The sequence below is a fragment of the Dendropsophus ebraccatus genome, chromosome 2 (genome assembly GCF_027789765.1).
Source record: "Dendropsophus ebraccatus isolate aDenEbr1 chromosome 2, aDenEbr1.pat, whole genome shotgun sequence".
NCBI classification, from domain to species: Eukaryota; Metazoa; Chordata; class Amphibia; order Anura; family Hylidae; genus Dendropsophus; species Dendropsophus ebraccatus.
This window is the reverse complement of record NC_091455.1, coordinates 216,036,689-216,061,790: the sequence shown is the minus strand read 5'-3', so window position 1 is coordinate 216,061,790 and position 25,102 is coordinate 216,036,689. Positions and strand designations below refer to the sequence as shown.

The 25,102-nt window shown below is 46.4% G+C and overlaps 1 protein-coding gene across 7 annotated transcripts in view; it reads right to left on the bottom strand.

Moving 5' to 3' along the window:
* ADAM22 (ADAM metallopeptidase domain 22) overlaps positions 1-24,769 on the bottom strand; it is a 175,290-nt gene extending 150,521 nt beyond the window's left edge. For 3 of the 7 annotated variants that reach the window (XM_069959504.1, XM_069959508.1, XM_069959507.1), the window contains exons 1-2: positions 24,542-24,769; positions 7,536-7,693 (exon numbers count right to left, since the gene is read on the bottom strand). In XM_069959504.1, coding sequence (XP_069815605.1) covers positions 7,536-7,693; positions 24,542-24,662 — 279 coding nt within the window. In that variant the 5' untranslated portion in view covers positions 24,663-24,769. Of the gene's footprint in view, positions 1-7,535; positions 7,694-8,218; positions 8,318-24,541 lie in introns of those variants that run through there. The other 4 variants (XM_069959503.1, XM_069959511.1, XM_069959505.1 and 1 more) reach the window with 3 other exon arrangements.
* Between the last annotated feature and the right edge of the window lie 333 nt (positions 24,770-25,102).

Below are 25,102 nucleotides of genomic sequence, written 5' to 3'. Positions count from 1 at the left end.
TCGGACATAGATTTTTTTTAACGTCCTTTCACCGTTGTTTCACAATTCTGAAAGACACTTTAAAACGGCCACACCTAAAAGGGTGTAAAAAAGCCGCCGCTTCGAACCTACCCTAGAATAACTTTCCAGCGGCCATCACTGTAATGACGGACGCTGTAGTATGGCTGTGGGTTTGAGTATCGAATAACGTCCGCTGACAAACATTGTGTGAACATGGCCTTAATAAAGCAGTAACTAAAATACCTAAAATCTCAGGATAAGTCACAGGATAACAAGAATCCCGGACAGTAAATTTACTGACGGCCAATAAAACGACCAGTCATCAAAACAAGAAAAATGAGTCAGAATGGCTGAGGCAGCAAAACGCGTCCGTCAGGCTCCAGACCAACAGCGGAATAATGCGGGGTCTGCACCTTCACCTAATCACTGCGTCCTCCACATGTCCTTAAAGGGACGGTTTCTGATGATAAGTACAATGTACGTGACCTGAATGTGCTCGCCGGGAAGGTTATATCTTTAATAACTCCGCCAATTACTATGTGTATAATGTGTATAATCCATAGGAGGGAAGGAGCAATTAAAGGGGGCAGGAAAAGTTTTTAAAGGTGTCAGGGTGCATTGCAATCTTTCTTGAAATCAACTGGTTTCAAAGAGTACCAGAGATTTGTAATGTACCTCCCATTGTTGATAGCTTGTTGTCTAGGTTACCAATCACAGCTCTGCTCTAAAACCAATGGTCACACTCATTGACTCATATTTATATAGAAAGAGCGAGAGTAGATGTGTAGATATATAATATATATACTGTGTGTATATATATATATATATATATATATATATATATATATATATATATTATACATAGAAATATCTACACTAAGGGGGGGGGGGGGTTATCAAACACTGAGCAAAGGGACAGTGAAGCAGTTGCCCATAGCAACCAATCAGAACACACTTCTTTCATTTTTGAAAAGGCCTCTGTAAAATGAAAGCTGAAATCTGATTGGTTGCTATGGGCAACTGCTTTACTGTTCCTCTGCACAATGTTTGATAAATCTCCCTATATAACTATATATACACCAGCCAGATCACTGCTGCTAGAGCAGAGTGGTGGTCGTTATTGTATATATATATATATATATATATATATATATATATATTATATATATATATATATATATAGATACACAGTGGCGGAACTACCGCCGTAGCGGCCGCTACGGGGCCCCGCCGTATATATATATATAATTTGGGATAGGAATTCCCCTTTAAGGCCTGTTCACATATATTATATGGTTTTGATGTGGAGGCCATGTCACCAATCTCCATGGATGATGGGGAAATGTGTGAAAAACAGGCGCTATGTTACATCTTTTTATGTGGCGATGTAGTAAAGCTCCTATTGAAGTTAATGGGACCCCCCCCTTCCCCCCATACTGACACCAGCTGAGAGGTACCCGCACCTATGTGCACATCACCTTATTGTATGAGGATCTGAACTGTAGTATAATATGTATATAATGTACAATCACCTCCGCTTACATCTCCTACAAGAGTCAGGGCTGACCTTACTACTCACAGCAGGCCTCGTACATCTCCTATATCTCTCCCCTCACTATATATAGTGTACTGTATGAAAACCAGACACTATAATCCATAAGTGGGGAAGACGTAATAAACACTGAGTAGGACCGCCCACTGGACTCCTAAACAGAAGGAAACAGGGACTTCAATCAATAATGTGTCAGACTGGAGAGAATACACCACTTCTTGCAGGACATACAGCAGCTGATAAGTACTGGAAGACTGGACATTTTTTTAATAAAAGTAAATTTTAAATCTCTGGCCCCAGATGATTTGAAAGAAAAATATTTTTGGTGAACAACCCCTTTAAACAGCATTTTATTACTGACAGGCCCCTTTAAGCTGCCCCCGACATTCATTCTATACCGCCTGATGACATCCCTTACACAGATTTTTTTTACCAAACATCAGATATACAACCCGCGGAAGCTTTATTCCAAGAAGATGTAATTTTTCACAGAAATTTCTGTCAGCCACAAACCAGCATCAAATATTCATGTCTGACACTGATATATTATTTATTTCTCTGGCTTCTCCCCGTATGGAGACCGCGCAGAACTCTCCGTAATCACCGTCCTAAACCCCGAATCATTCCGCTCGCTGAGAATCATAATCTCATTAGCTGCATTACAAATCATTAAGTGCTTTCATTTATGTAAAACTAAGTTATTTAAAGGATTTTCAGCACAAAACATTTATTACAGTCAGTGCGGTATGAGACAAGATGGCGGATCAGTCCTCTCCTACTAGAGTCCTGCGGGCCTCAGGGGAGAGTATGGGCCTGGGCCTCCTCCATCATGTGACTGCTAGAGAGATCAGACAACACAGAGGCAAGAAGACAATTTAATAAATATATATATTAGGGATGGTCTGAACCTGCCGAGGTTCGGGTTCGTATGAACCCGAATGCTCGGCAGCAGATTCCCGCTGTCTGCCTGCTCCGTGGAGCGGACGGATACTGCGGGAGTAACGCCTGGAAAACTTGGATACAGCCTATGGCTATGGCTGTATCCCAGTTTTCCAGGCGGTCCTCCCGCTGGATCCGCCAGCTCCACGGAGCGGCCAGACAGCGGGAATCATTGCCGAGGGTTCGGGTTCGTACGAACCCGAGCAGAACTCGGTTCTGACCATCCCTAATATATATACCGCTACAAAGTATATTTATACAGTTACTAAATAATACCACTATACAGGGCCGGGACAAAGAGTAGGCAGGGGTAGGCGATGGCCTAGGGCGCAAAACTACAGGAGGCGCAGTCTGGATGGGTAATTCATTTTCTTACCCATCCATCCTGTCCCCCGCTCGCCCGCCAGCCCACCCTGCACTGTAACCAGGGCCGCAGTGACGGGAGTGCTGTAGGGGCCAGGTGACTCACAGAGAGGGGACGGTGCTGCTGGCTGTATACTGCATTGCTTAGTGAGAAGAACAGACTATTACAGAGCTGTCCTTCTCACTAGGATGCAGTCTGGGGTCGTGCTCCCTCCCCTGTCAGCAGTCTGTAGGTCTCACCGGCTCTCACCTCATGGCTTCAGTCTCCTGTCTGTGCAGGACAGGAGGGGGAGGGGCGGGAGAGCATAGTGCCGGTGAGGAGGACGACAGAGGAGCTGCAGGTGCTGGGAAGATAGAAGGAGATCCCTCATGAAGTGTAAGTGCCTGCATGGGAATGTGTGTGTGAGAGTGAATGTATGCATGTATGTGTGAGAGTGAGTGAGTGAGTGTATGTGTGTGTATCCCTCCCAGCTTGCTGGCAGTTGTAGTGTTGTCACAGGTTAGCTGTCAGCCTGTGACAACACTACAACTCCCAGCATGTACTGACAGCTTGCCTGTGACAACACTACAACTCCCAGCATGTACTGACAGCTAGCCTGTGACAACACTACAACTCCCAGCATGTACTGACTCCCAGGATCCCAGTGCATGCTGGGATTTGTAGTGTTGCCACAGGTTTGTAGTGTTGCCACAGGTTGCCAGTACATGCTGGGAGTTGTAGTGATGTCATAGGCTGTCAGTGCATGCAAGGAGTTGTAGTGTTGTCACAGGTTAGCTGTCAGCCTGTGACAACACTGCAACTCCCTGCATGTACTGACACAACACTCATCTATACCGGTACTACTACACCCCTTATCTATACCTGAACTACTACACCCCTTATCCACTCTACCTCCACTACTACACCCCTTATCTATACCTGAACTACTACACCCCTTATCCACTCTACCTCCACTACTACACCCCTTATCTATACCTGAACTACTACACCCCTTATCCACTCTACCTCTACTACTACACCCCTTATCTATACCTGAACTACTACACCCCTTATCCACTCTACCTCCACTACTACACCCCTTATCCACTCTACCTCCACTACTACACCCCTTATCCACTCTACCTCTACTACTACACCCCTTATCTATACCTGAACTACTACACCCCTTATCCACTCTACCTCCACTACTACACCCCTTATCCACTCTACCTCCACTACTACACCCCTTATCCACTCTACCTCCACTACTACACCCCTTATCTATACCTGAACTACTACACCCCTTATCCACTCTACCTCCACTACTACACCCCTTATCTATACCTGAACTACTACACCCCTTATCCACTCTACCTCCACTACTACACCCCTTATCTATACCTGAACTACTACACCCCTTATCCACTCTACCTCCACTACTACACCCCTTATCTATACCTGAACTACTACACCCCTTATCCACTCTACCTCCACTACTACACCCCTTATCCACTCTACCTCCACTACTACACCCCTTATCCACTCTACCTCCACTACTACACCCCTTATCTATACCTGAACTACTACACCCCTTATCCACTCTACCTCCACTACTACACCCCTTATCTATACCTGAACTACTACACCCCTTATCTGTACCTGAACTACTACACCCCTTATCCACTATACCTCCACTACTACACTTCTCATCTATACCTGTACTACTACACCCCTTATCCACAATACCTCCACTACTACACCTCTCATCTATACCTGTACTACTACACCCCTTATCCACAATACCTCCACTACTAAACCCTACCTAAATGGAGGCACAAAGAAGATCTCCTATACTGTATGGGGGCACATATTTGGCAAACCAATTTATATGGGGTGCTTTGGGGGCTTGTCTACTACATGGGGGCACAGGGGGAGCACTGGCACAGTGGGAAGCAATACAGTTGCTGTCTCAAACCTTCCCCGCTGCTGTGTGATCCCGTGTCTTGCTAAAAAACATTTTTATCCCAGGGAGGTGGGTCTGTGACGATGTCTGTGCACGCCCTGCTCTCTGGCCACTGCTGTATCTTCAAGCTGCCACGTCCTCCAGAATAAGTGACAGCTGGAGGAGTGGAGACGACCTGAAGATGCAGCAGCCATAGAGCAGGGCGTGCACAGACATTGTCACAGACCCACCTCCCTGACACTCTCAACCTGTGATAAAAATGTTTTTTAGCAAGGCACCGGATCCCACTGCAGTGGTGAAGGCATGTACAGTATGTGTTGCAGTAAAATGATAGAATCAGTCGTTTGTTTTTCAACATGCTTGAAAGACAAACAACGCAACGATCAGCCGACATGAACGATGTCGGCTGATCGTTGCCTACTATTCCACAGGACGATTATCAGCCGAATATGGCCCGACAATCGTTCCTTGGAATAGGGCCTTTAGGGAAACTGACCGCCGATTCTGATAACGCTGGGTTCGGGGGGGGGGGGGGGCGCAATTTGCCTTCTCTGCCTAGGGCACCAAAACTCCTTGTCCCGGGCCTGCCACTATACACTGAACACATAATACCATCATACTGTTACTGACCAAATCCAGAATACCAAGGCTAATACTACCAGTAAACAAGGGGCAAATATGACCACCACATCATGACCACATATTGCCAGCACACAGTCTGTCATGAAATAATACTGCTATACTGTTACTAAATAATACCACCAAACCATGGCCACATATCACCAGCACACAGTCATGAAATAATACTGCTATACTGTTACTAAATAACACCGCCACACCGAGCATGGAGCCATGGTGAAGTTCATATTACCACCACACAGTGAATAATACACACACCACGATTAGTGAATAATACCATCAACTGTTACTGAAGAAAAGACACTATACAAAGACTAATATTACCCTATACAGTGACCATATATTGGAAGCGAAGCTGTGAGCCCCACACAGTCTCTACAGACTATAGAAGTGATTATAGTGCAGTTACATCCAGTGACTTGCAGGGGGCATCTTCTCTGATTTCATTGGTTTCCTTTTCCTTCTCCTTTTGGCCCTAACCGCCATGAAGACTTTTTTTTCCCGTATCTGAAGAATTTGCTGCAGAGACATCCTTGGCTTTCCCCTTTTCTAGCTCTCTACCCATAGTGCACCAGGCAGTCATAGTCCCCCACATGGTTATAATGTCGCCCCTTTAGGCCCCACATGGTAAATGTATTCCTTTCACAGGATGAAAAGATGGAAGATCGCTCCCATAATCTATTTATCCCCAGGACTGAGTCCATAACAAGGGGACATCCTCCATCTAGAGGAAATAAGGTGCGCACCATCATAGCAGGGGATTCTTTACTGTAAGAGCAGAGAGACTATGGAGATCTCTACCAGAGGAGGCGGCCATGGGGAACCCAATAAGAGAGATCAGAAAGGGCCTGACTACAAACCTAGAGTGTAATAATATTACAGGTTGTGGTTACATATCTGGAGTGTAATATTATTATAGGTTGTGGTTACAGATCTGGAGTGTAATATTATTATAGGTTGTGGTTACAGATCTGGAGTGTAATATTATTATAGGTTGTGGTTACAGATCTGGAGTGTAATATTATTTTAGGTTATGGTTACATATCTGGAGTGTAATAATATTACAGGTTGTGGTTACAGATCTGGAGTGTAATATTATTATAGGTTATAGTTACATATCTGGAGTGTAATATTATTATAGGTTATGGTTACAGATCTGGAGTGTAATATTATTATAGGTTATGGTTACATATCTGGACTGTAATATTATAACAGGGAAAAAGACAAAAAATATATTATTTAACTAAATAAAAGGGGCCTCGGGGAATCTTATTTTAATAAAATCTCAATTTATTAATGAAAAAATGTGCAGGTTTAAAAATCTTATCAGCTGCTGAATGTCCTGCAGGAAGTGGTATATTTTCTCCAGTCTTCCAGTACTTATCAGCTGCTGTATGTCCTGCGGGAAGTGGTGTATTTTCTCCAGTCTTCCAGTACTTATCAGCTGCTGTATGTCCTGCAGGAAGTAGTGTGTTCTCTCCAGTCTGACACAGTGCTCTCTGCTGCCACCTCTGTCCATGTCAGGAACTGTCCAGAGCAGCAGCAAATCCCCATAGAAAACCTCTCCTGCTCTGGATAGTTCCTGACATGGACAGAGGTGGCAGCAGAGAGCACTGTGTCAGACTGGAGAGAATACACCACTTCCTGTAGGACATACAGCAGCTGATAAGTACTGGAAGACTGGAGATTTTTATATAGAAGTAAATTACAAATCTATATGAGTTTCTACTTTTGTATGGCCTCTTCTGCAGCCGCTGATGTTGAGGCAGAGAGGATCGGGCATGTGGAATATGACCTGCCTGATCCTATTGTTTTTGAGGTCAGTAAATCTGTCAGTGATAGGAGATACATAATACAAGTATTACACATTCCAGTATTATATAGGGTTCTAGGGCTCGTGGGCATCCAGCAGTTAATGTCGCCTGCCCCGCACCTCGGCCACGGCGCCTGGTAACAGGGACAGGTCTTATTAATGCGGCCTACATACCTGCTTCTTGTTTCTATTTTTGCAGTACACAGGGCGGCCCGCTCATTATAATCTCCAGGGTTATATATATATATATATACACACGTGTATATCCCACAAGCCCCGGCGTTACCTGCTCCTGGCTGCCGCCCATCCTGACGCGAGTGCTGAGCAGTCCGTGTGCCGTCTGGTTGTCCTGCTCACTACTGTAGATCAGACGTAACGGAACGATGTCTTCCCTGCCCTGGAAGCCGCTCTCCTTCTTCCTGTGCATCTCCGTCAGCCAGGTGTCTGCAAACGAGGAAATAAAACAACGTTAATATCGGAAGAGGCGGAACGGTCATGTGACCGCACCCAACCATTGTTTGTCTGCTTTACAAAACCCATAATAGATAAGCCTATACAATAAAAGATATTGGGGGGGGGGTCCCCGTATATAAGCCAAAGAGAGTAGGTACCAACTCAACCAATCCATGTAGTCAACATTCTACGTAGGACAGGAAACGTTTATGATTTCAATGGCAGCTGTGTAATGCTTCACTTCACCTGCGGAGGCGCTGTAGGGAAACTGACCACTTCCTGTCAGATTACAGTTGATCTCTGGGGAACCTGGAAGCAAGACCACCTAGGACAGGGGTGGAAACCTTGGCTTCTATGACTGAGGTTGGGGGAGGGAGGAGGCAACTTCGTACAGAAAACAGCAATACCGCACTGTATCTATCCAACGAATTCTCACTTTGGGACTTCCACTCCGTCCCACTCAATAGAAAATATCAGAAATAATAGTGAGAAAAAACTTAGTGTATACCCCAGTACCTTAGCACCTCCGGACAGCTGTCCTTCGTGTATACGGACTCTTTAAGAAAAGAAATCCCCGAGCTCTGGTCATAGATCCATATATGCAGACAACGCTCACAAGGCTGCTACATTCACCCAGCGCCCACCTGTTGTCCTGCGGACGTTTCGGAGGATAAGCTCCTCCTTCCTCATGCGCAAGGACGTAGCGGGTGGGAGTTCAATATATGAGAAAAAGCATTAACCCTTTATATAACAGAACAATATTGCATTTTATGTAGCAATTCATATATAGCACTTCATATATTACTCGCATGATCCTTTCAGAAGGAGAACCAATGTACGATACATTTATAAAAATACCCGGAAACTACATGTCTCAAGCTCAGTGATCCAATATGCTTCACAACTTGCCTCCTTAAGTCACAAATATTGTGCCCTATGTTAAAAAAATGGCGTGCGACCGTAGTCTCGCCAAACTCGGGCGAGCTCGGGGATTTCTTTTCTTAAAGAGTCCGGATACACAAAGGACAGCTGTCCGGAGGTGCTAAGGTACTGGTGTATACACACCAAGTTTTTTCTCACTATTATTTCTGATATGTTGGAGGGAGGAGGCATGCATGCTGCAGCTCAACCGGCCTCTGTGATTCAACCTAAGAAGAAAAACAGTTTTATGACTTTGCAGGCAACAGACAATGATTTTATAGCAGGTCTGTCTGCTGCTGACAAAAGAGCTAGCCTGGCCTGATTCCCCCAACTGGCCTGTCTGGTTCAACGTCTTTAATTGCCCCGAGTGCCCAAATTCCCCAGGCTGCCCCGAATTCCACGACTTCCCCTGATTTCCCTAACTGGTCTGACTGCCCTGACTTCCTCAATTGCCCTGATTCCTCCGACTGCCCCAATTGCTCTGACTGCCTAGACTTCCCTGATTGCTCTGACTACTCCGATTCCCACGATTGCCCCACCTTCCCTGAGTACCCCGACTGGCCTCACTGCCCCACCTTCCCCCATTGCCCCAACTGGCCTGACTACCCTGATTCTCGCCTGACTACCCTGATTCCTATGATTGCCCCGCCTTCCCCGATTACTCTTACTGGCCTTACTGCCCCGCCTTCCCCGATTACCCTGACTGGCCTGCCTTCCCCAACTTGCTTGACTGCCCCGCCCTCACCGATTACCCTGTCTGACATGACTGCCCCGCCTTCCCCGATTACCCTGACTTCCCCGCCTTCCCCAATTACCCCAACTGCCCTGCCTTCCCCGATTACCCTGTCTGGCATGACTGCCCCACCTTCCCTGATTACCCTGACTGGCCTGACTGCCCCGCCTTCCCTGATTACCCTGACTGGCTTGATTGGCCCACCATCCCCGATTACCCTGACTGCCCCGCCTTTTCCGATTACCCTGTCTGCCCCGCCTTCCCTGATTACCCTGACTGGCCCGCCTTCCCCGATTATCCTGACTGGCCCGCCTTCCACGATTACCCTGACTGGCCCGCCTTCCACGATTACCCTGACTGGCCCGCCTTCCCCGATTACCCTGACTGCCCCGCCTTTTCCGATTACCCTGACTGCCCCGCCTTCCCTGATTACCCTGACTGCCCCGCCTTCCCTGATTACCCTGACTGGCCCGCCTTCCCCGATTACCCTGACTGCCCCGCCTTCCACGATTACCCTGACTGGCCCGCCTTCCCCGATTACCCTGACTGCCCCGCCTTCCCGGATTACCCTGACTGGCCCGCATTCCCCGATTACCCTGACTGCCCCGCCTTCCTTGATTACCCTGACTGCCCCGCCTTCCTTGATTACCCTGACTGCCCCGCCTTCCCCGATGAATGACTTTCTGTTGTATTTTTACGCACTGTATTCTATAACGGTGAGTGCAGGCGGCCATTGTGCCATAGCGACTCCATTCTCATTGATTGTATATAGGTAGATTGGATCCAGCTCCAGAGGAAACATCTTTGGGGTTACAGAGTTTGGGGTCACATATTGGGACTAATGATCTCAGTGACTGTGGGAAACTCCATCAGGCCAAAACGGACGAATATGCGACATAGTTGTATTCAGGCGCAAGGACTATAGCACTGCTGTTTATGGGGATGGGACTATACGCCGCTGTTTATGTGGATGGGACTATACGCCGCTGTTTATGTGGATGGGACTATACGCCGCTGTTTATGTGGATGGGACTATACGCCGCTGTTTATGTGGATGGGACTATACGCCGCTGTTTATGTGGATGGGACTATACGCCGCTGTTTATGTGGATGGGACTATACGCCGCTGTTTATGTGGATGGGACTATACGCCGACGCTGTTTATGTGGATGGGACTATACGCTGCTGTTTATGTGGATGGGACTATACGCCACTGTTTATGTGGATGGGACTATACGCCGCTGTTTATGTGGATGGGACTATAGCGCCGCTGTTTATGTGGATGGGACTATAGCGCCGCTGTTTATGTGGATGGGACTATACGCCGACGCTGTTTATGTGGATGGGACTATACGCCGCTGTTTATGTGGATGGGACTATGAGCCGCTGTTTATGTGGATGGGACTATACGCCGCTGTTTATGTGGATGGGACTATACGCCGCTGTTTATGTGGATGGGACTATACGCCACTGTTTATGTGGATGGGACTATGAGCCGCTGTTTATGTGGATGGGACTATACGCCGCTGTTTATGTGGATGGGACTATACGCCGCTGTTTATGTGGATGGGACTATACGCCGCTGTTTATGTGGATGGGACTATGAGCCGCTGTTTATGTGGATGGGACTATAGCACTGCTGTTTATGTGGATGGGACTATACGCCGCTGTTTATGTGGATGGGACTATAGCGCCGCTGTTTATGTGGATGGGACTATACGCCGCTGTTTATGTGGATGGGACTATACGCCGCTGTTTATGTGGATGGGACTATACGCCGCTGTTTATGTGGATGGGACTATAGCACTGCTGTTTATGTGGATGGGACTATACGCCGCTGTTTATGTGGATGGGACTATACGCCGCTGTTTATGTGGATGGGACTATACGCAGCTGTTTATGTGGATGGGACTATACGCAGCTGTTTATGTGGATGGGACTATACGCCGCTGTTTATGTGGATGGGACTATACGCCGCTGTTTATGTGGATGGGACTATACGCCGACGCTGTTTATGTGGATGGGACTATACGCCGCTGTTTATGTGGATGGGACTATACGCCGCTGTTTATGTAAATGGGACTATACGCCACTGTTTATGTGGATGGGACTATAGCACTACTGTTTATGTGGATGGGACTATACGCCGCTGTTTATGTGGATGGGACTATATGCCGCTGTTTATGTGGATGGGACTATAGCACTACTGTTTATGTGGATGGGACTATAAGCCGCTGTTTATGTGGATGGGACTATATGCCGCTGTTTATGTGGATGGGACTATACGCCGCTGTTTATGTGGATGGGACTATACGCCGCTGTTTATGTGGATGGGACTATACGCCGACGCTGTTTATGTGGATGGGACTATACGCCGACGCTGTTTATGTGGATGGGACTATACGCCGCTGTTTATGTGGATGGGACTATACGCCGCTGTTTATGTGGATGGGACTATACGCCGACGCTGTTTATGTGGATGGGACTATACGCCGCTGTTTATGTGGATGGGACTATACGCCGCTGTTTATGTGGATGGGACTATAGCGCCGCTGTTTATGTGGATGGGACTATACGCCGCTGTTTATGTGGATGGGACTATACACCACTGTTTATGTGGATGGGACTATACGCCGCTGTTTATGTGGATGGGACTATACACCACTGTTTATGTGGATGGGACTATAAGCCGCTGTTTATGTGGATGGGACTATACGCCGCTGTTTATGTGGATGGGACTATACGCCGCTGTTTATGTGGATGGGACTATACGCCGCTGTTTATGTGGATGGGACTATAAGCCGCTGTTTATGTGGATGGGACTATACGCCGCTGTTTATGTGGATGGGAGCCATCCCAGGTTACAGCGCTCAGCCTTAAGGGTTTGGCAATTTACAGAATACAAGAGAAATCCATTCACATCTAATCGGGGACACATCAGTATGTGCTGACCTCCAGGCCGCCCCGCAGACCGATCCTGGTCACGTGTGTCTGACAAGCGCAGAACCTGACACATGATCCCGTACAAGGCGAAGCAATAGGAAATGTGTGTGAGGACACGTGCGCGGCCTGGGGACTCTGCTCAGGAGCGATTAGCGTCACTACACCTTGTGGAGGGATACACATCACTGCAGTGTTCCACATCATCTCACCCGGATCTCGGAGCCTCCACATCTCATCACCTCAACTCTCCTCCAAACAACACGTCCGCCTTGAGCTGTCCCCTTACCCCTCACCCAGCTCTGCTGACTATATACCACCTGGCCGCCATCCCCACCAGTACTGGAGTCACCGTAACCAGCACAGCCCATGATCTGATGACTACCAACGCATTTCAGAGTGTAAGGGAAATGGAACAAGGGGTAACAAGGGGTAAGCGCAAATTAATACCAATTTATTAGTAACCCCGAGGATCGTCCTCCAATGGCTTTTCTGAGGTCCATGACTGGCACCCCGCCTACACTTCTGCGTATAGCGCTATACGCTCCTCCCTGCCTCCATGCTTGGAGCCCACAATCCCTTCTGACATCCTAACTAACTGCGCTAATGGCTCAATAACAAGCGCGACATGACATGGGTGCCGCCTAGTACCCCTACATAGGGGGAAAGATATTAGACCAGCGAGTACAACAACCTGATCCAGGAAGTAAAACTACCAACACATTGCAGCATTACTCTATTGTTAAGGAGGTGATATTCTGTATATTTAGTGCAGCCATTACAATATGGCGCTAGAGATATTTATATTCCGTACAGCTTACGTCAGTAACACTAGTGCTACGTAACTAGCTCCTATTGTACCTCAGCCAAGTATACACGCCCCCAGGGTATATACACTGGCTGCCATCTTTGAATAAAGGAGATCCACCTTAACCATCAATGTGTCTGGGGGTCTGATTCTCAGTGCGCACCATAAACAGATAACTTGTAATTTGGAGCAGACAGTCAATATGACAGCCCTCTCTATGTGCATCCATAACACTATGCTCAGGCTTCTAGACCTATCCTCCTCCTCGTACATTACTCTGTACTTCTCCTTCTAGACCCATCCTCCTACACTACTCTTTACTCCTCCTTCTAGGCCCATCCTCCTCTTCCTCCATTACTCTGTACTTCTCCTTCTAGGCCCATCCTCCTCCTCCTACATTACTCTGTACTCCTCCTTCTAGACCCATCCTCCTCCTCCTCCATTATTCTGTACTTCTCCTTCTAGACCCATCCTCCTCCTCGTACATTACTCTGTACTCCTCCTTCTAGACCCATCCTCCTCCTCCTCCATTACTCTGTACTCCTCCTTCTAGACCCATCCTCCTCCTCCTACATTACTCTGTACTTCTCCTTCTAGACCTATCCTCCGTTTCCTCCATCACTCTGTACTTCTCCTTCTAGACCCATCCTCCTCCTCCTCCATTATTCTGTACTTCTCATTCTAGACCCATCCTCCTCCTCCTACATTACTCTGTACTCCTCATTCTAGACCCATCCTCCTCCTCCTACATTACTCTGTACTTCTCCTTCTAGACCTATCCTCCGTTTCCTCCATCACTCTGTACTTCTCATTCTAGACCCATCCTCCTCCTCCTACATTACTCTGTACTCCTCATTCTAGACCCATCCTCCTCCTCCTTCTTCATTATTCTGTACTTCTCCTTCTAGACCCATCCTCCTCCTCCTCCTCCATTACTCTGTACTTCTCCTTCTAGGCCCATCCTCCTCCTCCATTATTCTGTACTTCTCCTTCTAGGCCCATCCTCCTCCTTTACTCTTTACTCCTCCTTCTAGGCCCATCATCCTCCTCCTCCTCCATTATTCTGTACTTCTCCTTCTAGACCCATCCTCCTCCTCCTCCATTATTCTGTACTTCTCCTTCTAGACCCATCCTCCTCCTCCTCCATTATTCTGTACTTCTCCTTCTAGACCCATCCTCCTCCTCCTACATTACTCTGTACTCCTCCTTCTAGACCCATTCTCTTCCTTCATTACTCTGTACTTCTCATTCTAGACCCATCCTCCTCCTCCTCCTACATTACTCTTTACTCCTCCTTCTAGACCCATCCTCCTCCTCGTACATTACTCTGTACTCCTCCTTCTAGGCCCATCCTCCTCCTCCTCCATTATTCTGTACTTCTCCTTCTAGACCCATCCTCCTCCTCCTCCATTATTCTGTACTTCTCCTTCTAGACCCATCCTCCTCCTCCTACATTACTCTGTACTCCTCCTTCTAGGCCCATCCTCCTCCTCCTCCATTATTCTGTACTTCTCCTTCTAGACCCATCCTCCTCCTCCTCCATTATTCTGTACTTCTCCTTCTAGACCCATCCTCCTCCTCCTACATTACTCTGTACTCCTCCTTCTAGACCCATTCTCTTCCTTCATTACTCTGTACTTCTCATTCTAGACCCATCCTCCTCCTCCTCCTACATTACTCTTTACTCCTCCTTCTAGACCCATCCTCCTCCTCGTACATTACTCTGTACTCCTCCTTCTAGACCCATCCTCCTCCTCCTCCATTATTCTGTACTTCTCCTTCTAGACCCATCCTCCTCCTCGTACATTACTCTGTACTCCTCCTTCTAGACCCATCCTCCTCCTCCTCCATTACTCTGTACTCCTCCTTCTAGACCCATCCTCCTCCTCCTACATTACTCTGTACTTCTCCTTCTAGGCCCATCCTCCTCCTCCTACATTACTCTGTACTTCTCCTTCTAGGCCCATCCTCCTCCTCCTACATTACTCTGTACTCCTCATTCTAGACCCATCCTCCTCCTCCATTATTCTGTACTTCTCCTTCTAGACCCATCCTCCTCCTCGTACATTACTCTGTACTCCTCCTTCTAGACCCATCCTCCTCCTCCATTATTCTGTACTTCTCCTTCTAGACCCATCCTCCTCCTCGTACATTACTCTGTACTCCTCCTTCTAGACCCATCCTCCTCCTCCTCCATTATTCTGTACTTCTCCTTCTAGACCCATCCATGAGACCCATAGAATTCATTAATATATCTCTGTGCAAACATGTAAAATATAGGGAAAGTATTTTGCTTTCTGGAGGCCCATCTAATAGCACACAGCATGTCTATGGGTCTGTAATATAATACCACTATAGGGGTCCACTATCTCTTAGGCCAGGTTTATATATTTCCAGTATATTTGCTGCCCAGGCTGGTTTCCCTATAAAGCATTACATGTAGCATTTATTGTTTAAGGCAACTAGGCCAGATCATCTCTAGTTCCAGCACTGTGCCTCATCAGCCTATGGGGCACAGGATAGGACGCTGAGTGCAATGGATCCAGCTTGTTGTATTGGATATTCCCCTCTTAGGCTCCGTTTACACGGAGTAAAACCGGCGCAATCTCACCAGCCTCAGTGTCATAATGACAGTCTATTGGGGGCTCGCGCATCTCCTCTCTCCGCGTCATGCCCATTCTTCATTGTGGAGAGAGGAGGCGCGCAAACCTCCCATAGACTGTCATTATGACACAGAGGCTGGCGGAATTCCACCAGTTTTACTTTGTGTGAACGGAGGCTAAGAAGGCTCCAAATCATCCAGCATATCTGATCACTGCCTTAGGAGTAATAAGGTGGGAAAAGTGCACAGTTGCTTTTAGAACGTTCCATTATACAACGTCAAAGTCTGACACAGTGCTCTCTGCTGCCACCTCTGTCCATGTCAGGAACTGTCCAGCGCAGCAGAGGTTTTCTATGGGGATTTGCTGCTGCTCTGGACAGTTCCTGACATGGACAGAGGTGGCAGCAGAGAGCATGGAGCTCGGCTGGCGTGTGAAGTTTCCAAAGCAACCCAGTCTTCCAGAGTCAAAGATACATCTCATAATTTTTGTTAATGGGGGGGCCCAAGCGCTTCGGCTGTATGGGGCCCCGAAATTTCTGATGGCGGCCCTGTGGCCCAGTATATTGTACAAACACGTGGTTGGCCCAGTATAGTTTATAGGCACATGGTTGGCCCAGTATAGTGTATAGGCACATGGTTGGCCTAGTATAGTGAATAGGCACGCCTCTTAGCGAAACCGCCCGGCCGGGAGCCCGAACCTGCGCCTGGCGTACTAAATCTACACCTGCTTCCAGCAGCTTCCAACAGCTTCCAGCAGGCCACGCCTTCTCCCCGTCTCGTCGCGCCCCCCCCCCCCAAGCTCCCCCAGCCTGCCCATTGGGCTAGCGGGGCATACGGCAGGCGTACGCCAGGGAGAAGAGGCAAATGTGCACCTTCTCCCTGGCGTATGCCTTGGGCGGACGTTTCATAAATGTCCCCCATAGTTGGTCCAGTATAGAGACACGGTTGGCCCAGTATATTGTACAGACATGTGGTTGACCCAGAATAGTGTATAGGCACATGCTTGGCCCAGTATAGTGTATAGGCACATGGATGGCCCAGTATAGTGTATAGGCACATGGTTGGCCCATTATAGTGTATAGGCACGATTGGCCCAGTATAGTGTATAGGCACATGGTTGGCCCAGTATAAAATAGAGGCACATGGATGGCCAAGTATAATGTACAGGCACATGGTTGGCCCAGTATAGTATATAGGCACATGCTTGGCCCAGTATAGTGTATAGGCACATGGTTGGCCCAGTATAGTGTATAGGCACATGGTTGGCCCAGTATAGTGTATAGGCACATGTTTGGCCCATTATAGTGTCTAGGCACATGGTTGGCCCAGTATAGTGTATAGGCACATGGTTGGCCCAGTATAGTGTATAGGCACATGGTTGGCCCAGTATAGTGTATAGGCACATGGTTGGCCCATTATAGTGTATAGGCACGATTGGCCCAGTATAGTGTACAGGCACATGGTTGGCCCAGTAGAGTGTACATGCACATGGTTGACCCAGTATAGTGTATAGGCACATGGTTGACCCAGTATAATATAGAGGCACATGGTTGGCCCAGTATAGTGTATAGGCACATGGTTGGCCCAGTATAGTGTACAGGCACATGGTTGGCCCAGTATAGTGTATAGGCACATGGTTGGCCTAGTATAGTGTATAGGCACATGGTTGGCCCAGTATAGTGCACAGGCACATGGTTGGCCCAGTAAAGTGTACAGGCCAACCATATTCCTGCTATGTGAGCCCAAGGGGCTTAGACAAGCACCACAGCTATTAGGTGTAAGCAGTTGTCAGGTTCCCCCCACCATACACATTGTATTCCCAGCTATACACATTAAAGGGATGGGGGTGAGTTGTATTTCTGCTGAAACTGCTGACATCAGCCATGACACATAGGAGTGGGGTCACCATGAGTCCTTCCCTATGGGAGCTGCTCCCACCTAAGCCCTGATCCCTGGAGCTGGGGGTCCGGAGTTCTCTGTCTGCGTCATATAACTGGGGGAAGCAGCTGCTATGGGGTCATACAGCCTGTATATAAGACAACGCAACCTGCAGACGGGGGCGCTGTTTCTAGAAGAAGGCAGCCATGCTTTCCTAATCCTGGACGACCCGCTTTAAGCCAAATCAAGAATGAGAAGAATAAAGTTTTCCGCTGTAATACGTAAATAAGAGTCTTGGAAAACTAATATGTGAACACGGTTTCCAACTCTAAAAAACTGAATATATCAATATTGTATGTATTGTATATAGTATATATTGTATGTTTTGTATATAGTGTATATTGTATATAGTATATATTGTATGTATTGTATATAGTGTATATTGTATATAGTATATATTGTATGTATTGTATATAGTATATATTGTATGTATTGTATATAGTGTATATTGTATATAGTATATATTGTATGTATTGTATATAGTGTATAGTATATATTGTATGTATTGTATATAGTATATATTGTATATTGGTTCCTCACCCCAAATATACTGATTATTATTCTGAATAACATGTAGAAGAGATGAAACAATGAGAAGCAGCTGGATATGTGATATATAAGTTACTGTACAGTATAGCAATCAGCATGTGGTATATAATGTATAGTAACTGTATAGTTCAGAGAAGGAAACGATAATCCAGCACTTGATGCAGAGAGTTTCTTTTATTTTTCAAAGCCAAATATACAAACAACACCTAAGTGCAGTGACCCCACAGGACGCGTTTCAAGCGCATGCGCGCTCTTGATCACCTAAGTTGCACTTGTGAAACCCTTCCTTAAATCATCACCACTCCAGGTGTAACAAACAGGTGCACAAGTTAACTCTTAAGACCAACCATAACATCAATATGCGGTAACATGTTTAGTTTATAAAAAGTATATACATTCCTAGGACATGCCTAAAACGTGTGTATATATGTATATAACGGCAGGAAAATATTACCTAATACATGCATAATATACTACACTGTATTCCAATAATTATATATAACATAGCACCATAATCCAACAGTTATATTCCCATAGTTGTGCTACTGAATTTAAATAGGTACAAGTGTAGATAAATGCAATATGAGTTCCCCAAGCATAATAAAATAGTTGGTATATGCAACCAAATATTTAATATACTCATAATTTATTTATGTATTCAATATATTCACTTATTTGTTTGTACTTTATTTATCTATGCTTGGAGCAAATATCATAAATTGTATCAGATGGCTATGATTACTGCGTGATATGCTATCTTAGTATGATAATACTGCCTGAAAGCTGGTTAAATCACTAGTAACAGGTAGGGTGAGGAGAATAAAGCAATGCTGGTAAAAATTATAGTGCGGTAATGGATGATAATGATAACTACATGTGAACAACCACTAACGATGAAATTTCATATATAGTGAAAATGGTGGTAAATGTATGTGGTTTATGTTCTAAAGCAGAATGAACTTTAAAGCGGGACAAATTAAAAAATGAGATTACACATGTGACAAAATATAATTTATAAATATATGTATGGCAAGAAATTAATATATTATTAATAATGATACATCAGCTCACGGCGTAAATTCATGCCATCCGGAGTCCTTGTACCCAGGATAAATTGCCAATAGGCTTCCCGATTTTTTAATAATTTTTCTATATCACCACCTCTGGCTTTCGTAATAATTTTTTCTATGCCATAAATTATGAAATTGTCACATTGTTTATTGTGTTGGTTAATGAAATGTGCCGAAGCTCCTGATTTGTGCCGAAATGGATTGCCAGTGATGTCATTTAAGTGTTCTAATGCACGTATTTTAATTTTTCTGGTTGTACAACCTACATATTTAATATTGCACTGGGAACATTCAATGACATATATCACATTATTGGAATTGCAATCCATTCTTTGTTTAATATTAAAATGATTTGTGTTAGAATTGTTAGAAAACGTACTGCAAGGTCTAACAAATTTGCATGTACGACAAGGATAACCACCACACTTAAAAAAGCCATATTTTTGTAGCCAAGTGGAAGTCCTTTTGTCTGTGCTGACTAAACTTGGAGAGAGTATGTCTCCCAATGTTTTGGCTCGCTTGGGAACGATAGCCATGCCTTGTGCCAGAATTTCTGACAATTTATCATCCTCCATTAGAATATGTATATGTTTTTTAATAATATACTTGATCTGATTAAACAATGGAGTATACACCATGGACAATACTGGTTTCATTTTGGATTTATCCGAGATCTTTTTCTGTTTAGGTTTTGTGAGACTATCTCGACTTTTATTAGAGACTATGTGTTTGGCCCTTGTAATATGATGATTGGCATAACCTCTCATTTTTAATCTATGGGCCAGTGCCTCTGATTCCTGTCTAAAGGTATCACTGTCCGTGCAGTTCCTCTTGAGGCGTGTGAGCTCTCCAACAGGAACAGCCCGGACAGTATGTGGAGGATGATTACTGTCTGCCCTTAAAAGAGTGTTCCCAGAAATGGGTTTGCGATAAGTGGAAAAATTTATTTTGGAAAAGGATGTTCCCTGTAAAGTCAAATCCAAAAATGTGATAGATATTTCCTGTAAATTATAAGTGAACCTCAGATTATAACTATTGGAATTCAGATAATCCATAAACAATGGTACGGGAGAGACATCTCCGTTCCAAATGATGATGACATCATCGATGAATCTCCCGTACCATTGTAACTGGCCACAAAAAGGATTAGTATCCGAGAAAATGAATTGTTCTTCCCAGAACGACATAGTTAAATTTGCTAATGAAGGGGAGTGTCTAGCACCCATAGAGACTCCACTTCTCTGCAAAAAGAACCTCCGATCAAACATGAAATAATTATGTAACTGTATAGCCCTGATAACACAGCAGCTGGATATGTGATATATAAGTTACTGTACAGTATAGCAGCATGTGGTATATAATGTATAGTAACTGTATAACCCTGATAACACAGCAGCAGCTGGATATGTGATATATAAGTTACTGTACAGTATAGCAGCATGTGGTGTATAATGTATAGTAACTGTATAGCCCTGATAACACAGCAGCTGGATATGTGATATATAAGTTACTGTACAGTATAGCAGCATGTGGTATATAATGTATAGTAACTGTATAACCCTGATAACACAGCAGCAGCTGGATATGTAATATATAAGTTACTGTACAGTATAGCAGCATGTGGTATATAATGTATAGTAACTGTATAACCCTGATAATACAGCAGCTGGATATGTGATATATAAGTTACTGTACAGTATAGCAATCAGCATGTGGTGTATAATGTATAGTAACTGTATAACCCTGATAACACAGCAGCTGGATATGTGATATATAAGTTACTGTACAGTATAGCAATCAGCATGTGGTATATAATGTATAGTAACTGTATAACCCTGATAACACAGCAGCAGCAGCTTGTAGGTACAGGATGGAGCTGCAGATCCCCATAAAGCAGTAGTGTAGTACAACAGGCTAGAATAGAGAAGCAGGGCTGTTGTCAGAGGTCTGTGTGGTCACATGACAGCAGTGGGGAAGGGGGTGTGTTCAGCATGGACCAATTAGGAAGTGAGAATCACAGAACTGTGCAGGAAGACAGTGAAAGAAACCTCTCTATACAGCAGTGTTAATGACTGAGTGTAAGTGCAGGCACATTATAGCAGCAGTGTATAGCTGGGTGTGAGTGCAGGCACATTATAGCAGCAGTGTATAGCTGAATGTAAGTGCAGGCACATTATAGCAGCAGTGTATAGCTGAATGTAAGTGCAGGCACATTATAGCAGCAGTGTATAGCTGAATGTAAGTGCAGGCACATTATAGCAGCAGTGTTTAGCTGAGTGTAAGTGCAGGCACAATATAGTAGGAATGGAGAGGATGGGAAACACAAGGGCGGAGAGAGACTGCAGGGAGCAGGAAGGAATGAGCAGGGTGTAGGGTGAGCACAGTATATCAGCACTCTCTGTCCGGGGAGAGAGGGGTTACAGCTATGGAGAGATTACCTCCACCCAGTACAGGGAGCTCTTACACTAAGTTACCATTTAGAAAAACTGTGAGCTCTTCTTGCAAAACGCTCTCCAAGTTACTCTTAAACCAAAGTACCACTGTATGTTGTATGTATTGTATATAGTATGTAATGAATATAGTATGTATTGTATATGGTTTATATTGTATGTATTATATATATATATATATATATATATCTCACACATAGCACAACACAGCCTAGCAGTATAATTATAAAAGTTTCATCCATGCAACCCTCCACCCATCACATGCACCCCTGCAGCCATCAAATGCATCAAGGCACCCATTACATGCACCTCCTACTTGCATCACATGCACCCCTGTGCCTATCACATGCACCCTTGTATCCATCACACGCCCCCTTGCACCCGTCACATGCACCCCTGCACCCATCACATACTCCAGCACCCATCACATGCACCCCCGCACCATCACATGCACCTCTGCACCATCATGTGTCACATGCATCCATCACATGCACCCCTATATCCATTACATGCACCCCTTTGCCTATCACATGCACCCCTGCACCTATCATATGCACCCCTGTACCCATCACATGCAACCCTGTACCCATCACATGCACCCCTGCGCCCATCACATGCACCCCTGTATCCATTATTTGCACCCCTGCACCTATCACGTGCACCCCCTGCATCCATCATATGCACCTATCAAATGCATCATATGCACCCCTGCACCAGTACCAGCACCCCTGCACCCATTACATGCACCCCTGTATCCATCACCTGAACCCATCACATGCACCCCTGCACCCAGCACATGCACCCAGCACATGCACCCCTGTATCCATCACATGCACAACTGTATCCATCACATGCACCCCTGTATCCATCACATGCACCCCCTGTATCCATCACATGCACCCCTGCAGCCATCAAATGCATCAAGGCACCCATTACATGCACCTCCTACTTGCATCACATGCACCCCTGTGCCTATCACATGCACCCTTGTATCCATCACACGCCCCCTTGCACCCGTCACATGCACCCCTGCACCCATCACATACTCCAGCACCCATCACATGCACCCCCGCACCATCACATGCACCTCTGCACCATCATGTGTCACATGCATCCATCACATGCACCCCTATATCCATTACATGCACCCCTTTGCCTATCACATGCACCCCTGCACCTATCATATGCACCCCTGTACCCATCACATGCAACCCTGTACCCATCACATGCACCCCTGCGCCCATCACATGCACCCCTGTATCCATTATTTGCACCCCTGCACCTATCACGTGCACCCCCTGCATCCATCATATGCACCTATCAAATGCATCATATGCACCCCTGCACCAGTACCAGCACCCCTGCACCCATTACATGCACCCCTGTATCCATCACCTGAACCCATCACATGCACCCCTGCACCCAGCACATGCACCCCATGCACCCAGCACATGCACCCCTGTATCCATCACATGCACAACTGTATCCATCACATGCACCCCTGTATCCATCACATGCACCCCCTGTATCCATCACATGCACCCCCTGTATCCATCGCATGCACCCCTGTATCCATCACATGCACCCATCACATGCACCCCTGTATCCATCACATGCACCTCTGTATCCATCACATGCACCCCCTGTATCCACATGCAACCCTGCACCCATCACATGCACCCCTGCACCCATCACATGCACCCCTGTATCCATCACATGCACCCCTGTATCCATCACATGCACCCCCTGTATCCATCACATGCACCCCTGTATCCATCACATGCACCCCCTGTATCCATCACATGCACCCCCTGTATCCATCACATGCACCCCTGCACCCATCACATGCACCCTGTATCCATCACATGCACCCCTGTATCCATCACATGCACCCCCTGTATCCATCACATGCACCCCCTGCACCCAGCACATGCACCCCCTGTATCCATCACATGCACCCCCTGTATCCATCACATGCACCTTCTGAATCCATCACATGCACCCCCTGTATCCATCACATGCACCCCCTGCACCCATCACATGCACCCCCTGTATCCATCACATGCACCCCCTGTATCCATCACATGCACCCCTGTATCCATCACATGCACTCCCTGTATCCATCACATGCACCCCCTGTATCCATCACATGCACCCCCTGTATCCATCACATGCACCCCCTGTATCCATCACATGCACCCCCTGTATCCATCACATGCACCCCCTGTATCCATCACATGCACCCCCTGTATCCATCACATGCACCCCTGCACCCATCCCATGTGCATAATGACAACAAACAAATATTTTGAAAACTAGTAAAAAAAAAAATCACAGAAACCACATTGTGAAATCTTACAACTTTTCAATACGTAAAATCTAAATGCAGAATATGATGGTGGATTATTATCAAATCCTAATTCTCCGCTATAATGCACCCAGGATGGGATGTGACGGGGCCGGGGAGCGCTCCAGAGGGGCCAACACAACCACAACCAGGTGTAGGCCAATGCAGCAAGCAGAAGTGGTGAGGCAGCTGCCTATGGGCTCATCCACACACACAGCTTCCTCACCACTCATGGGACTCGCTGCTGCTGCTGCAGGATCTCCCAGCATCCCAGGGGTTAATGCAGCTGGTAAATAGTCTCCTTGTGAAGGCTTCTCCTGTACCCAGATGCCAGCACTGGTGAGGGGCCTGGTGCTCAGATCAGGCACATCCCTGGAGAATAAGGAGGGGGGGGGGGGGGTCCTGGACCACTACTACTATGTCACAGATCAGATGCTGCAGATCATCATCCATAAGCAGAGGCTGATGCCCTGTGACTTACCTGCCTGGGAGCTGGCATGGACCAGATACAGGGCTCCAATCAGGCAGCACATCCAGCTCTCTGCTGCTGAGCTCTGCATGGCTGGCACAATCCTGGAGAGGCTGCCCATCAGAGACCTCATGTCCTCATTGTGAGGGGCTGCTGGGGTCTCCCTGGCTCTCACACTCTCTGAGGATGCTGAGGCTGCTGCTGCATTGTGTCCTCCTGGTTTCCATTAGTGTTCTTGTGCTTTTACTGCATTGGGTGGTTAGATGTGGATGAGAGGACTGAAGCACCTCCCAGGTCTCCTCATCCACATGCACAGCCACATCCTAAGACTCATCAATGCCAGAGCCTGCAGAGCCTGCCTCCTCCTGCCTCCTCCTCCTCCTGCTGCCTCCTTCCAAGCACCTCACTGCACCCTGGGAGATGTAGTCCTGGTTATTTGCAGCTGAAATGTCTCACATGATGATGCAGCAGCTGCTCGAGCCGTGTCATGTATCCTTATATCCGTCATATACCTTGTATCATTATAATATAATAGCCTTACATCATATACATTGTATCATATTATAATATAAT